The following is a 17,295-nucleotide window of genomic DNA, read 5'->3' as shown; positions in this document are numbered from 1 at the left end:
GGCTGGCAATCTATCCATTGTGCCATCTAGTTGTGTACTATGCACATAGTAGATGCTTAATAAATGCTTGTTCATTTGGAGTGGAGGGCAAACCTAAAACATTTCTCTTCTTGGTGTCTAAGTTAACAACGGATGAGAAGAAGCATGTGAGAAGAAACAGGAGTCAAAAAAGACGACATTGGCTTTCCCAAGCACTTAGTTCCTTTTCTGGGGCTTAGTTTCTTTCTATGTAAAAGAAAAAGGTTGTACTAGAAAGTCTCTGAGGTTAGGGGTCCCTTCCAGCTCCGATATGCTACATTCAAAAGTTCATTCCATGTTTGATATTCTTTATTCTAGGATCTCTTCCAATTCTCCTTTATACATATGCTCTAAGGGTCCTTTCCAGCATTAACATTTTTAGGACTTATAACAACAGTTCATAGGACTTAAGAGCTGGGACCTCAGAGATCATCTAGTCCAGCGGTTCTCAACCTCTCAATTTGTAGCAATGAGAATCCATAATGCATATCAGGTATTTACATTCCAAATCATAACTGTAGCAAAATTACAGTTTTGAAGTAGCCACCAAAATAATGTTTTGGTTTGGGGTCACTGCAACACGAGGAACTGTATTGCGGGGTCACGGCATTAGAAAGATTGAGAACCACTGATCTAGTCCAATTCAGTTTTATAAATGAAGAAAACTAAGCCAAAAGGTTGGATGGTTTGCCTAATGTCACACAGGGAATAAAAAAATAGAACCTGGAGTAAAACTGATAATTTGGGACACCAAAAACAATGTTATTTCCTTCTATACCACGATGCCTGACAATGTGGTTGGTCAGCTTCCTTGTCTCTATCTCAGGACTACAGTTTTCAGTTAGAATGTGGACTCAAGGGTCATAAAAGAATGGTTTTGGCATCAGAGGTTCTGGGCTTGATTCCTGGCCCAGTCACATGAGATCTATGTGATCTTGGGCAAGACATTTCTTTGAACCTCAGTTTGCCCAACTTTAAGATGAAAGATTTAAAGAAACCTACCTTCTAACAGAACTAAATCTGGGACTTTATGTCCAAGGTTCAGATCTCATTTCTGGCACTTACCTACTATGTGGGTCAAGGGCAAGCCAAAACCTCAGTTTCCTTATCTGTAAAATAGGGACAAAAATACCTATATATGTAGCAGAAGCAGCTCAGTGTAGTGGATAGAGTTCCAGCTGTAGAGTCAAGAAAACCTTGGTTTAAAGAACTGTCTCTGACATTTATTAGCAGTGTAATTATCGGCAAGTCACTTAACTCTCTAGGGTTATGTTACAAGCAACCTGTTGGTGCACCTTTGAGGAAGCAGTTGATGAAATCACAGGTACAGACCAACATTTCCTCTCCTCCACCTACTTCACAGGATTGTGAGGATCAAATGAAATAATATATGCAGAGCATTTGTCAAATCTTAAAGTTGTAAATAAATGTCACTAACAATAGTTAGCTGGTCCAGCACAACAACAACAACAAAAAGCTTATTAGTAATGGAAGGAAGGGAGTATTAGGCCAGAGTTATGGATGGATGGATGAATTAAGCACAAACTGCTCTCCATCACTGGCAGATGTATAGATGGTGTTCTAGTGAAAGTGGGTCAGGATTATCATCTTTATACAAAAGGGCAATATAAAATCCTGTGTGCTGCAGTTAATATCCAAGAATAGTCAACAAATTACTAGATTGTGTCTCACTTAAAACTTCTGCTACATCTAATGATTTAATGAATAGAACCAACAGCTCAAAGTTGAAGTTACCCCAATAGCCACATAATCCAATTCAAATGTCTTTTACTAAGACAAGAACTCTCTTTTGCAGAATTTAATGTGCAATAACAAAATTGTTGTGAGGCACTAGAAAAGGCAAAGGGTACACGTGATCACTCTCTTGTTCCCAAGGCTAACTGGTGTTCTGAAAGGCAGAGGTTGGAAGTGAAAGTGTCAAAAGAAGCATAACCTACTAATTTTCTGACCACAAAGAGATATTATTAGCCAGCTGTTTTTCTCTGGTTTATCCTAAAGTTTAGTTTATCCTAAAATTTAGTTATGTTATGTGTGACCCCTTCCCTCCAAAGGGTTTATTATACTTGCTTAATTTCCCCACCAATCTGGTTTAATAGGTCACCTCCCTTCAGATCTCCATCCATTAGAATTCCTCTTTAAGGGTCACCTCAGGAGAAGCCACACTTCCATGAAGGCTTCCCAAATACTTCAGTTAAAAGTGATCCCTCACTCCCCAAATCTTTTGTCCCTCTATCTTAACTTCTTCCATGAAATTATACATTTCTACGTTCTATTACAGTTTTGTGTACATGTTTTATTCCCTCCTAGACTATAAGCCCTTGGAGGGCAAGGACTATAATTTTTCATCTTTGTAACTCCAGAAGGTTTGACTCTGGTTTTACAAATGAGAATGGCTTCTCCAAGAGAAGTGCTGCTTTTCCCAATATGGCATATCACACAACTGCTACTTGATTGTGCTTTGTCTTGTTCAAAACAAGGAAAAAATGAACACAGTTATTAAAATAAGTGAAAAACCCGTGAGAAACACAGTTAAGTGGTCATCTGTTCCATAAAATTGGGAGGATCCTCTCCCAATAACTGTCTTCTCTGGTACCCATTTTTTTTTTTAGAGGGGGGAGATTTCAGATTCCTTTATGATTTTCTTTGTTTTTTTCTTTTTATGCATTAAAAGACTTCTTGTTTCAAAATAGGTGAATGATAGGAAGATTCATGGGCCTGACAAAAATCTAAGAAAGTGCAGTTTTTCTGCATTCTTTAAGTCATATTTATGGTAGTGCGATCAAGAATTGAGTATAGCTATGACACACAATAGGGAACAAATTCTCTTTATGAAATCGTTACTAGGGTCTCATAGACATAAATGTTCCTTAATTTTTCTAACTTTGATTCTTCTGATCCTCCCGTCTTTTTCCTCTCCAGACTCTATATTTCCAGTTTCACAATGCTTCTCCACTTTTCCTGAAAATATTCTTTTTCTTATCTCATGCATTCCATCTTTCCTTTTTTCCTCCTCCTCCTCATCTCCAGTTTTACTCCTTCTCTGAGCAGAACAGACAGATCTTAGCATGGTCTGGGACTTCCCTGAAGGAACTGGCCTTGAGGATTTGCCTCCCTCTCTACTGCACATTTCCCCCAAATATCTACTCAGCTTTATAAAGGAAAGAGCCAATATGCAGCTAAGTCCAAGGATTCCAAAGCTTTGCTCAGGGCAGAGGACAGCTATAAATTTTAGCTTCTACCTGCCTATTCATCTTTGTACTTTTCATCACTATTGAAAGGACTTTAGAAGAATAGAGAGTCTCCTGAAGAAGGTAGCACAAAGAGATTTTACAATGAAGCTAGGGAACGACAAGGTTGTGGGGTCAACCTGTGAATAGAAAGTGGTGGCATGTATCTAACTTTAAAAGCATTCAGGTAGAAGCTGGGACATTCTTAGACCCAATGAAATTCTAATTTTATCAGAATGCCCCTGAACTAATCAATGATTTGACATGCATATTTTAGATAAATATAACATAAGTTTGCCAAGTCAGAGAAGGAACTTTGACAACAGTTCTGTTTTAGTGCACTGATGCTACTACCTGTGTTGACTCCAATATTTACAAGGGGGTTAAATAGCTTAATCATTCTGGTAGAAAGAGTACCAGAGGGCAGCTGGGTATCTCAATGGATTGAGAGCCAGGCCTAGAGATGGGAGATCTTAGGTTCAAATTTGGCTTTAGACACTTCCTAGCTGGGTGACCCTGGCAAGTCACTAAACCCCAATTGCCTAACCCTCACCATTCTTTTGCCTTGGAACCAATCCTTGTTTTGATTCTAAGACAGAAGGTAAGGGTTTGTTTGCTTTTTTTAAAGAAAGAAAGAGCACCAGATGGAGAATTAGAGAACCTAGGTTTGAACCCAGGTCTGTAGAACCCAAGTTGTTGAATTCCTAACACTTGCTAGCCATCTGAGCTTGCACACAAATCATTTCAACCTCTGAGCTTTGCTTTTATCATGTGTAAGTCAGAAATAATAGTTGCTATTATACTTAGTAAACTGTAACCTACATTATAAATGTGAACCACATTGTTATGAATTCACACATTTTTCTGAATGCAAATTTTCTAATAGCTTAGCTGTGTAACTGGCCACCCCTTCAGGTTTATCTGGCTGGTGACATATTTCAGGCTGCCAGCAACCAGAGGCATTCCTTTTTTCTGCTGGTCCAATGGACAACTTGGTTAGCTGTTGGCACACAGAACATGCTGATGGTGCCAGGGATGCAACACTAAGAGGCACAGCACACACTTTCCAATGCTGTAAAAAAGGGCCAAAGTAAAGTGTAGCTCATGCTACTTTTAAGTCAACTCTTCTCAAATTGGTTAGGTATCATGTAATACCAAATATTGCTTTTCTTAACTCATTATAAGTCCAGTTCTCCCTTTTAAAAAATGCCATGCCCATGATTCAAAACTGACTCAGCTGCCTTTCTTGAAATGAAACAAACTTGGTTTTTAGGCTAAAGTGAAGTACAAAGAGAATATTTTAAAAGAGGGAAGAAACATACTGGTATTAAAAGGCTATTTTAACTATGGAGAAGCAAAAATGAATCTAATCTGAACCAATGCGTACCTCAATTTCAGGGTTGAAAATATTAGTAAACTCTGGCTCTGACAAGAATTTGCATAAGCTGGACAATGCTACATTTAATTCCTAAAGGTTTTTATATGGAGACTGTATAGTTTTTGATATGGAAAAACCAAAGCTGTTGTCATCGTTCCACTCAATATCTACAAGATTGCTCACTACTTTCTTGAGACAGAAGGGGCACCTGACACTCTACTGCATTCTCAGTCATATTCCCAGGTTTAAGGATGGGCCAATTCATCTCCTCCAAAGATCAAGAGGGTCAACTGGGTCTGCAGCAGTTTCTGGGAGAATATCTGAGATCAGAGGGAAGATGGGAAAAAAGACCTCCTTGGTTTGGGAGGCATAAATCATCCATTATGGCTGCCCTTCCCCACTCTTGATACTTCCTGTTACCCATAATAAAATGTAAAAATTTAATTTCCAGGAAAAAAAAGAAAAAGCAAGGCCTCATGTCTCAGCTAAAAAAACTAAAAAACTCAGAAATGCTTGCTGAATTTTTATTGTTGAGAAGTAGAACTTCATGGAGGGCTTGGTTGTAGTTCAGTACTCCAAGCTGAGAGCCACAGGCAGAACCCTTAAATTCATGCTTTGAACACACAAACAGGTCTCTTTAAACACCTGGACAAGGAGGGAATAAATGAGGATAAAAAAGAGATGACATATATATAGTGCTGTACCATTTACCAAGTGTATGCTCCTGGCTCCTGGTTCTCACAATAGAAGCTTTGTGGGCCTTAGGGTATTATCATCAGGTGATGGTCTCCTCTTGTGAACACCCAGAACGTGGCTTCTCAGAAGTGAAAGGTCCTTCCCAAAGTAACATAACTAGGGTCAGAGTCAGTGTTAGGGTTTTTGAGTCTAGTATAATGGTCTCTATATATTGCTTCATGTGGATAGGCAAAGTCTCAATTAGGGGGCAGACAAGAGCTAAATTGGGGTCCTGAGCATAGTATCAACATCTCTACATGACTAAATGTACTTTCCAACAAATTGTCTTCAATTTTTAGCTGAGATTTCTGAGTATCTGTCACTACAAAGATAATGGATGCTGAAATGTACTCCGTTTACAAGCATTTCAAACTGAGGTTTCTAACAACCAGGCAGATTATCAGAGAGATGAAAAGAGCTGCTCACTTCAAAAACTGCCTTCTCTTAGTTTTGCTCTATTGCTGAAACCGCTGTTGTTTGGAAATCATGACTTTGTTAATGTGAAACCAGGGCACACCAACTGTTTGCCTCTTGTTTTCAAAGTAAAAACTGTTTTTCTCGTTTGTCTGTTTTTAATGTTTTGCATGAAGACTATGATGGACTCAACACGTGCAAAAAGTGTTAGAGATTTTTCTGGTTTAGCAATATAATGTGCTTATAATAAAACAGCAAATTTGTGCAGAAGGAAGTACATATCTACCTGCTTATTCAAGTCTTCTATTTTACTTTGCACACATGCTGATTTATTTTTAACGGCTTCATTTTAAAATATTTTCAATCTAGTTCCTATTTTTATGAAAACACTTCTGCTAACTTGTTAAATCATTTTCCCATTTCTTGAAATAAATCTTATATGTGATAAAATAATTTTGCTGTCTTTACTCCACTTAGCAAATTCACTAATGTAACCACTTGTTGTATCATTAGGGTACACTGATATACAACTCTAGATAAAATCACAGAATTTCCAAAAAAAGAAGGGACTTTAAAGAATATTCTAGTCCAAAAACCCAAGTGATACAGAAAATCTCTAAGGTATCTCTATATGTTTAATTAGCCTCTGTCTGAACACCTCCAGTGATGGGAAACTTAGTACCTTTCCAGGTGTTTCCTTCTATATTAAGCAGCTCTAATTATTAGTCAGTTTTTTTTTATATTGAGTCAAAATCTCTGTAACCTCAAATCAACAATCTCTGTTTTAGGCCAAGAGAATAAAATAAGTCCTGCTTTCCTATGATATTTCATGATAGCTATTATGTCCCCTATGTGATTTGAATCTTTTCTTCTCTAGGCTAAACAGGTCCCCTTCTACAAATGATTCTCATATCTAACTGATTTGTGTCCTTCTCGTGGTTATTCTCCACTGATTAGGTTCTAATTTGCCAATATCCCCCTTGAAATATGGTACCCAGCCAGAACTGACCAGATGAAATCTGATTTTAAAAAAAAAAAGGCTTCTAAATTATTGGAGAATTATGGACCATTTTTATGGTTCTGATGTTAAGTACCATCCATGATTATTTCTGAATGCCAATGCTAGAGTTTTCATTAACAGTATAAAAAGTTTAGAAGACTTTGAGAAGGCAAGTTAGCTCAAACCACAGCAGTTTCAGCAGTTACCCAAGTGGTGCACCGAAACCACACACAGGACTTACTTTAGCAAAAACAATATGAAGAAAATGGTTTACCGCAGGTTAAATGCTGTTAAAAGCTCAGGGACAGGCTCCACCCCAGGTAAAATCTTAATTTTTTACTTTTTGATTTTCAAAAGTAGTGATAGTTCTCTGGAACTCAAAAGGTTAATACTATTAAAAAAGAATAGGAGCATACTTTCCAAAAGAACACTTGGGAATCAATTCTAAAATATTGTTTTCCCAGAATGCTTTTCAGGAAACCTTAAACCTAGCAGGACACTGAATTTCTGACTAATCAGTGAGAAGATGGAAGTCTAAAACTTGAGACATAAATTTTGGCCACTGCTGAGGAGAAGAATAACTTTTGGTGAATCTAGTTTTACAAATGAGATTTGCAAATACAATTGAAGCAAAGATCAGCAACAGGCATTGAACATGTTTACATGCATTTATAATTAATTGCATCAATACTGAATAGATGCAGTATTTGTGTGCATGTAAATACACCAATATACATACATGCATAAATGTGTTATCTGTTCACATACAAATATTCCAACAAGAAATCCCATGACTAATACTGCATACTAAATTCACCTGGTAGCAATTTTTAAAAAATGAAAGATCAAAGCAACAGAATGAAAAACCAGTGGAATTTCTGGTTTGTGGCTGGCCCAGCTGCTTCCCCAGACTCATTTATCCTACACAACACAGAATGCCTAAGCTCTCATACAACTGTCAGGACTTCTGAAAGCAAGCCAACAAGAGCCATTTAGGTGGTACTGGGAGGGAGGTGTTAGTAACAGACAAAGAAGAACGAAGGAGGCAATTGGTCTTCTCTGACCTTTCAGAAGGAGGATAAGTTTACATTACCTAGGTACAGGCAGTGAGGTACAGTGCCAAGAGCAGAAAATTTGGAGTCAAAGATCTATGCTCAAATTCCAGATCTGCCACTCACTAGTTATGTGTCCTGGGATACTTTCCTCTCTTGGCCTCACTTTCCTCATTAGTAAAATGGTAATAATTGTACTTATGCTCCCTACTTCCACAGTATTAATATTAGGATCAAATAAGGGCATAGATTATAAATCACTAGGTAATTACAAATGATTAGATAAATATAACCCATAGCTACCATTCTTCCTTTAAAAAAAAATTCAGTGGAGGGAAAAAAAGGAGTGAATAAAAGTATGCTGAACAATCACCAACCATTCAACATTATAGTTTTCCAACAAATGATAACTCTTGGTAACATATTTTTAGATTCTGAAATGCTTATATGTGGGTTCATAAAATAAAAACTGATCTTTTACTTTTATTTTTTTAAAAACTCATACCTTCTGTCTTAGAATCAATACTGTATATTGGTTCTAAGGCAGAAGAGGGTAAAGGTTAGGCAATGGGGGTTAAGTGACTTGCCCGGGGTCACACAGTTAGAAGTGTTTGAGGCCACATTTGAACTTAGGATGTCCCATCTCTGAGCCTGGCTCTCTATCCACTGAGTCACCTAGCTGCTTCAGAATCAATTATTGTTAAAGTGAGAAAGCAACTGTGATTAGAAACATTATAAATCACCTGCAAGGGCCCAAGCGAGGCACTTTACTCTAGTATGTATGTTGAAGTATGGCCAAAAGAGATCAAAGCTATGCCAAAAACATGACTTGATCAGATAAAATTTGAGGTTCAAAGTGATCACTGAAAACATTTACTGAATTTTAAGAAAAATCAGCTCAATGCTTTTAAAAGGAACAGGATGAGGTTGGTTGGGAATCCCTGAGAAAAGCTGACCAGGCCTTTGGTACTGTCACTCCATTGCTATCTTGTTTGATGCTTGATACTAAGAAGCAAAATACCACTGGCACTTAATTAGTATTTATTTTTAAAAAAAAGGAATAGTATTTATTTAAAAAAAAGGAAAGAAATTTCAAGAGGTCCCTACAAAAGGATTACATACAAAATATAAAAAACATGCCAGAAGTTACACTGGTTCCATAGAAAGGAAAGGTGACAAAATAATGTCAGTAAACAATTTAATGAATTTCATCCACCAGTTTTCATAACAAAATTATAGTACCATGTACTCAGACTTAAAACTCAAATCACTTAAGTCACTTTCTATCCCCCCCCCAATCTCAAAGTTTATCAATACTTTGTAGATTTGATTCATCCCATTTCTGCAGACATCTCGTATTGCTTCCTTAGCATACTCCAATTTGAATCTAACTAAATGAATTCTATAGTAGAGTTACCATGTAGTCATAAAGTCAGTAGGGAACTAAGAATCTTACCATTTCCTATAGTGAAAGCTAATTGTACAGAAATGCAACCTGTATAAAATTCCAAAGTTTCATAAGTTTGTTTTTTAAAAAAGATAACATGCACTCAAAGTTTGAGAAATAGAACTAAAGGGGGGAAATTTCAGTTTGACTATTTTACTATTTTACTAGTTGTCCCTCTGGGGAGTTCTAACATTCCCACTAGAAGGCAGTTGACAGCACTAACCAATTTCAATTTCTTCTATGGACGAGCCTCACCTGAGCATTTATTCAAAGCTTACACTTCTCAAGTTGTAAAGTAGCTAACATTCTACTGCAGAAAAAAAAGGGGGGGGGCCCCCGAATCATCTGAAAATCACTATCAATGGCTATAAAATACTTTCCCCGGCCTTAGGTAGGATGTGATAAATAGAGCTAGGGATGGCAACTTAAGTTAAGTATGAGATATATTTTTAATGGTGTCTTTAACAAATATCAACAGGCAGGATGAAGAAAGAGATGGTGTAAATAAAGAAGGATCTCACTGACAACTGACAGCAGTTCAGTGACTTGTCTGAAGCTGATTTCAGGTCCTCTGACACCAGAGCAAGTGATCTTTTAACTATAACTAAATATAATAACTATATTTTAACTTTTAACTATCTTTTAACTATTAACATGCTGCCTGTCCAATAATTGATGTCTTGATAACAAACCTTTCCAGGGGGAAAAGGAAGCAGAGAAACATAGAAATTGAGAGCTAGGAACTGAGAAGCCTAATTCAACCCAACCAATTCTTGAACAAGAATTCCTTCTACCATCCAATAAGTAATCCTCTGGATCTTTCTGTACCGCTCCAGTGACAGTGAATTCCCCATCTTATAGAAGGCAGTATATTTCAGTGCTGGCAATTTATATTGTTAGAAAGTTATTCCTTATATTGAGCCCAAATCTGTCTTCTCATAACTCCTTGCACTACTCCTAATTCTTGGAGCCAAGCAGAATAAATCTAATCTCTCTTCCACAGAAGAGAGCAAGGAAAGTAATTGTTTCTAAGTATCCCCACAAGCAGTCTCCCTTGAATGCCAAATTGTGGGAGATATCTTTAGTTATCTATGCTCTCCCTCTGCAATCATCCCAACTTAAGATCCAGGAAAATCCTTTTTCTTGCTGGACCCCAGAGAACATAGGAGTAACAACTTACATTTATTGAGAAAGTCCTTTTTCCTCTCTGCAATCACCCCCACTTATGATCCAGGAAAATTCTTTTCTTGCTGGCCCCCAGAGAACACAAGAATAACAACTTACATTTATTGAGAAAGTCCCTTTTTTCTGTTAAACATGAGGATTTTATAAGATGCTTGCTAACTCAAAATTCCATGAACCTGCATAATGTCCTCACAAGAATCCTGTGAGATAGAAAGTAGAAATGGTATTGTTCCCACTTTAGAAATGAAGAAACTGAGTCTCTTGAGAAATTAACTGACTTGTCTACAGTCAGTCAATCAATCCATCAAACATTTAAGTGCCAGGCATTATGCTTAGAGATGGGGATACCCAGGATCATAGAACCATGGATATAGGGCTGGAAGTACTTCAGTGATCATCTAATCCACCCTTCGTTTTCCAGCTGAGGAAACTGAAGGTAAGGCAAGTTCAGTGACTTGGCTGATAACACAAAGGTAGTCAAATATTAGGTGGGGATTTGAACTCATGTCTTTTTTATGCTGGAACCAAAGATCTTTCCACTATACCATGCTTGCCTACCCAATGCAAAAGTACAACAGTCTCTGCTGCTGCAGAAGAACTCTATAACATTGAGGAACTCATACTCTCCTGGGGGAAAGCTGGGATAGCATGTTCATAGGTATGTAAATAGAAGATCAAAAAAAAATACATACTGTCACTAGGGTAGCACAAGCCAGTAATTGACAGAATGGGGACTCTAGCCCAAGAATCTACTAACCACAAGATCTGGCAGGCCTCCCTCAACTCCTATGCTCTTCCATCCTCTACACATCATGAGTATGAGCCCTCAGTACTTGGGCATTGGTTCTATTTTGCTAGTGATGACTGTGTTACAAAACTCCTACTCAATCAGTTCCTTCTGGTGGGTGTGCAAAGAAGGCAAATGCTTCTATTTTTAATTCAGATTATCTATGCAGAGAAGGATTATCTATCAAATTTTTTTCCTTGTAGCAGAAACCCAAGAAAGAATTCTACTGCTTTCACAAATCAAAACAAGGAATAACGTGGGACCCCAGACAGTTGTCAGTCATGTATAATTAACTGAAGACACTAAAATAATGAAAGAGCATTTTGTCCTAGTTCTAGAAAGCACTTTTCTGAAGACAGCTGAAAATTTCAGGTCTTGGATTCTAAGGATTAACTCAGCATAATATTTTCTAAATGAGTATCTATTTAGATTAAGATTGGTTAACCTTTTTTTGTTATGACCCCCTTTGGCTGTCTGGTGAAACCCATGGACCCCATCTCAGAATAATATTTTTAAATGCACAAAATAAAACACGTAGAACTGACAAGGAAGCCAATTATATCCAAACAGTGGTCAGAATGTTCTTAATAAGGCTAATTAAGGACCCCTGATGTAGATGCATCCTCTATAAACTTTCCTCAAACATGCACTTCTCTCATTGTAAAAATCAAGTATCTAATACTCATACTCTAATGACTCAACAAAAAATTTCCTAAATATTCTACACCAAGAGTCATGGGGAATAGTGGCTGACTATTTCAACAAGTCAGCCTCTGCAAAATTAAAAAAAAAATCATTGTGGGAACAGAATTAAAGTGCTTAACTTGAGGGTGGAAGGCGTTAACCACATAGCAAAACTAGAGAAGTCAATTTATATACACTTGTGCAATAAACAAGAGGGTCAGAAGAGGATTAAAAAAGAACATAATTAAATTTTTGCTGGCTATTCTGGTTTCAATTTTTATTTGACATTTTTAAGATGCATGGGACAAGATGATCCCAATTACCTAACCATTGACAATGGTTGTCGTTAATCAATTATAAGATTTGTAACAAGTTTCCAATTAATGACATTACTGTAACATATTTAGTCACAATGGCTTTGGAAATGTGTATAACTTAAAAATACAAAATTATATCCTAAAGAAAGTCTATGAATTTAGCATTAAGATGCCCTGAATTTAGGCTCTGCATAAACATAAGACAGGACATATTTCCTATTAGAAAAACTGTATTTTGTAGGTCACCACTTAATAAGGAAGCCAGGTAACTGGCATGGGCACTTTATGTACATAACATAAGCAAAACTGATATTTCTCAGAAGAATTCCTGTAAAATAATTTATTAAATATCATTTAGGGAATATATTAAGGTTAAAAGGTCATTAGAAGCAATATATTGATAATAAAATTGGAGTGGAAGGTTAAAGGTTATTTAATGGTTAGTGGTGGAGGCTCTTCCACTAATGTTACTGACTTGCTGTACTACCAAAACCACAGGAGAGAGAGATGTACCAGGCTGCCGTGTGAAGGAAGTGGGGAAGGGTGGGGCCATTATCCCAGTATCATAGCTCTAAAGGACTGAATTCTGCTTGTAACCCAATCACTGACACCCACACAGCCATTTCCTGCACTTAAAAAAAAAATCTGTTTCTCTCTTTGCAAATCAACAACTTTTACCTAGAAACTATTCAGCGGTGAACTCTGACTGATTTCAATCTGTAGTTCGTTGCAGAAAATATATCATTGTTTACCTGAGAGAATTATACGTGTACTAAGTTTAACTGCCAGGTTTCAGGAGGCTTGCTAGGTCTTCATTTTCAATGTGCCTCGCAGAAATGAATAAACCTGCCCAAAATGAATGCCTGCTTGCTTAAATTTACTGAGAACATTCCTGAAAAGAATACAAATCATAATGAACAAAATGTCCATCTGATCACCAGAAAAAAGTCAGTCACTGAAGCTATGAACTAAAATAGTTAATCAACTTGTAGGAAATTCTAGAAACTCTGATATTGAGACTGAGCTTCACTATTCAGAAATGTTTAAATTTAGCTTCTTCAGCTGCCAAAAAACAAACAAACAAACATATATACATATATATATAACTCCTACTATTTTTAACTCAGTAATTAAATCAAACAAGGGACTTTTTTTTTGCATGGAATCAGCTAAATAACTCCCAGAAAATTTGAAAAATACAATAATCTGCAATACAGTACAACTGGATCCTGGATTGGGCAGCAGGGTGCCAGAAACTAGTGTCCTGGCTACCACTAATTAGCTAGCTGACAATGGGCAAAGAACTTAATCTTCCTAGATCTCTGGTTCCTTATCTGTCAAATGAAAGGGTTCAACTAGATGATGTCTAATGCCCTTTCCCTCTTGAATACTATGATTCCATAAAGGAACATTGGACTTGAAATCAGCTCTGTCACTTGAAGGCTGTATGATCAAGTAAGGCCTCATTGCCCTAATCTATGAGTTGGGGATAATCTCATTCCCTGCCACACAGTTGCTGTGGAGATCAATTAAGGAATGCATTATAAATCACATAGCCCCCTATTTTTAGGTACCATCACTCAATATTTAGTACCAGGACTTAGTAAATAGTAAACATTTGTCAAATCAATGAAACCTCTTCTGCAAGGAAAAAGATTACCAGTCACTGAGTACCTTTACTGAATGTTTTCAACTTAAAATAAGAGAGGTGGTGTGGATTATGCCCTAAAGGGCAGGGCTGTGTCAGTATGGTCCCTAGCACAAAGCCAACCCCAGTGCAATCAATAATACCTACTCACATTCAGACAGCATTTATACCTTAAAAAGTGTTTTTTACATGTGATTATCGCATCTGATTTTCATAGAAGCCTAGTAGGTAGTACAAAAGTGTTATCATTTCCATTTTATAACAAAACTGATGCTCAGATAGGTCAAATGATTTACCCAAGGTCACACAGATAGCAAATGGTAGAACAAGAACATGAACTCAAGTCTTTGAATCCAAGGTTGCTACTATTTCCATTTTGCCCTCAAAAATCAAGCTTAAATCAGAGAAGAAGAGGTTTCAAAGCATTTCTACTGGATTTATTTTTCTGGAACTATTTTGCTGGATTCTTAAAAACTCAGTATCATTCTGCTACAAGACTGATCCCTTCCACCATGCTAGTAACAAAGAAATTTCCCTGAAATATCTTCCTCAGGACCCATCTAGTACTCTCCAAGTAGTATGTACTTCATACTTGCCTATTTTTTCCTTTTTTCTTTTCTTTCTTTCTTTTTTTTAAACCCTTTCCTTTTGTCTTGGAATCAATACTATGTGTTGGTTCCAAGGCAATAGTGGTAAGGGCTAGGCAATGGGGGTCAAGTGACTTGCCCAGGGTCACACAGCTGGGAAGTGTCTGAGGTCAAATTTGAACCTAGGACCTCCTGTCTCTAGGCCTGGCTCTCAATCCACTGGGCTACCCAGCTGCCCCCTATACATGTCTACTGAATGAAAGCAATTAAGAAATAGGGAACATGTGACACTTCTCCACCCTAGTTCCTGTGGTCACGAATATCAAGAGCAAGAGAATGAGCTCTCAATGGTCCCTGGAATTATATCATCCATTTTATTCAATGGTGCCAAAGAACAGTCACACATGACACTACTCAAACTGTGTGAGTTTTCAAAAATCAGGAATAGTATGCTTTTTCAACTTTTCCTTGATAGAAGTGAAACAAAAACAATGTTCCAACATTTTCCATCGATTGGTTATTGTTGTTATTTTTAAAAACCCTTACCTTCTGTCTTAGAATCAATACTGTATATTGGTTCTAAGATAGAAGAGTGGTAAGGCTGGGCAATGGGGGGCTAAGTGACTTGCCCAGGGTCACATAGCTGGGAAGTGTCTGAGGCCAAATTTGAACCCAGAACCTCTCATCTCTGGGCTTGGCTCTCAATTCACTGAGCCACCCAGCTTCCCCTCATCGATCAGTTTTTACATGGTATGTTTTCCTGCTTAAATGGTAAAGATGTTTTGAATATAGACATCAGGCAGCAAGACCAAGACTTCAATGGAAATTACCACTGTCTTAAAGTTTGCTCTTTGAGCAGGATTTTCCTCCAACACTCATATTTGGCTCTTTTAAAAGATTTCACATGGTGTAAGTAACCATTTACTCTCAATTACATAGAGAAGGAAGAAGTATACGCATGAAAAATTTTAACTATTATAAAGTATGAGCTTTCCTAAATTAAAAAATAACTTCTAACTGAATCTGATGCAAAAACCTACAAGATTTCCCAGATATGATGCATCAAATCTGAAACTTATTAAGTATATATAATTTGTCTATAATGACCACATTTCAGACTGCATATAATAAAACAGTGCCTATGCAAGACATCTGGATATTTTAGACCAGCTCTGATGAACCTTTGAGAGATCTTGTGCCCAAACTACACCTTCAAGCTGCCTGTGAGCCCCACTCATTACCCAAGAAAGTGGAAAGAGGAAGTGCTTGCATTGGGCTGTAGGGCACATGAAAATTGTCCTCTGGTGCTGTGGAGAGGGGGAACAGAGCAGCCCCTTCTGGCATGCTGGGGCACGTGTGCCATGTCTTCACCAACACAGCCTTAGACCAATTTTTTTTAAGCCCTCACCTCCCATCTTAGACTCAATATTATATATTGGTTCTATGGCAGAAGAACAGTAAGAGCTAGTCAATGGGGATTAAATAACTTGCCCAAGATCAGAGAGTTAGGAAGTATCTGAGGCCAAATTTGAACCCAGGTTCTCTAGACTCAAAGCCCGGTTCTCTAACCACTGAGTTACCTAGCTGTCCCCCTAGATCAAGTTTTAGAACTGTATACAAATGAGTTACTGTCCACTGAAACCTTTGAGCCTTCATCAGAACATATTGATTTGATTTAAAAACAAATTCCACTATACTAATAGGATGTCAAGTGTTAAAAATATTTGGATTTATAAAAACTCATATTGAAAGTGTCTTTCATGAGGTAACATCCAAGAAGTTGCCTACTTTTAGTCTGAGTTCTTGACTACCAAGCAAACATACAAGACAATATCTGTTGCAGAGAATCTATATCTACTTCTTATAAACAGGTCATTTTGGGTATTCTATTTTAAAGGGAAAACCAAAGATTTTCCTACAGATTTCCATATTGTATTAGTAATAAATAAAACAGCAATATGTTATGTTTATAAAGTCTGCTTTCCAAGTAGTTCACAGTACTCCAAAAGATCATAGGAAGAAATGGCCTTAGAGATAATGTAATCTAATTAAATCTCTCCCTCCTTCCCCATTTACAGATAAGGAAACTGAGGACTAGAGAGGGTCAGTAATTCTTTCATTTATCTTAATAAGAACCTTGTGAGGTAGGCAGGAATAAGGATACTCCTTATCTGGTGATATCATACAGAAAAAGTCAATGAGAAGAAAGATGAGAATTGAGGCTTTCTGAATCCCAGGATTAAGTTAATTTTAATTAATTTAAATTGCCTCTCTTCACAAAATGATTAAGATTATAAAATGAGGTCAATAAAAGAATATTTAGTTTAATAAGGAAAGTGCATACCACTTCTATGTCCTATCATAATCAATTTGATCCAAACATTTATTAACATTGCAGTATATATAATGCATTGTGCTAGGTGCTCAAGATACACAGAAGAAAATCTACATAGTTTCTGCCTTCAAAAAGTCAGCAATCTAGGAACAGGGGTAAAACAAACATACCCCAAACTAAAATACAGTTTATAGGAAAGATTCAAACAGGACCTCTAAGATCTATGAGATTCAAGAAAAGTGCAGTGACTTAAAACTGAGGAAATAGAACCTGGGGAGAAGAACAGGAAGGGTTTAATGGAACAGATGGCTCTGGGGCTTGTCTTGAAGGAAGGGAAGGAATTCAAGAGGCAAAAATGTGAGGGGAGGGGGCAGCTGGGTAGCTCAGTGGATTGAGAGCCAGGCCTAGAGACGGGAGGTCCTAGGTTCAAATCTGGCCTCAGCCACTTCCTAGCTGTGTG

At 37.3% G+C, this 17,295-nt stretch overlaps 1 protein-coding gene across 14 annotated transcripts in view; it reads right to left on the bottom strand.

Annotated features, from left to right (window-relative positions):
- The window catches only part of EPS15L1 (epidermal growth factor receptor pathway substrate 15 like 1), a 149,774-nt gene that overhangs the window by 44,329 nt on the left and 88,150 nt on the right, over positions 1 to 17,295 (bottom strand). For 3 of the 14 annotated variants that reach the window (XM_056822296.1, XM_056822297.1, XM_056822302.1), the window contains one exon: positions 5,155 to 5,289. The exons of 10 other annotated variants lie outside the window; for them this stretch is intronic. Coding sequence is in view for 2 of the 4 variants with exons in the window: in XM_056822302.1 (XP_056678280.1) it covers positions 5,282 to 5,289 (8 nt within the window). In the remaining 2 variants the exon portion in view is untranslated. One more of the 14 variants, XM_056822301.1, reaches the window with a different exon arrangement.

The sequence above is a fragment of the Monodelphis domestica genome, chromosome 3 (assembly GCF_027887165.1).
Source record: "Monodelphis domestica isolate mMonDom1 chromosome 3, mMonDom1.pri, whole genome shotgun sequence".
NCBI lineage: Eukaryota > Metazoa > Chordata > Mammalia > Didelphimorphia > Didelphidae > Monodelphis > Monodelphis domestica.
This window is presented reverse-complemented; position numbering and strand designations above follow the sequence as displayed.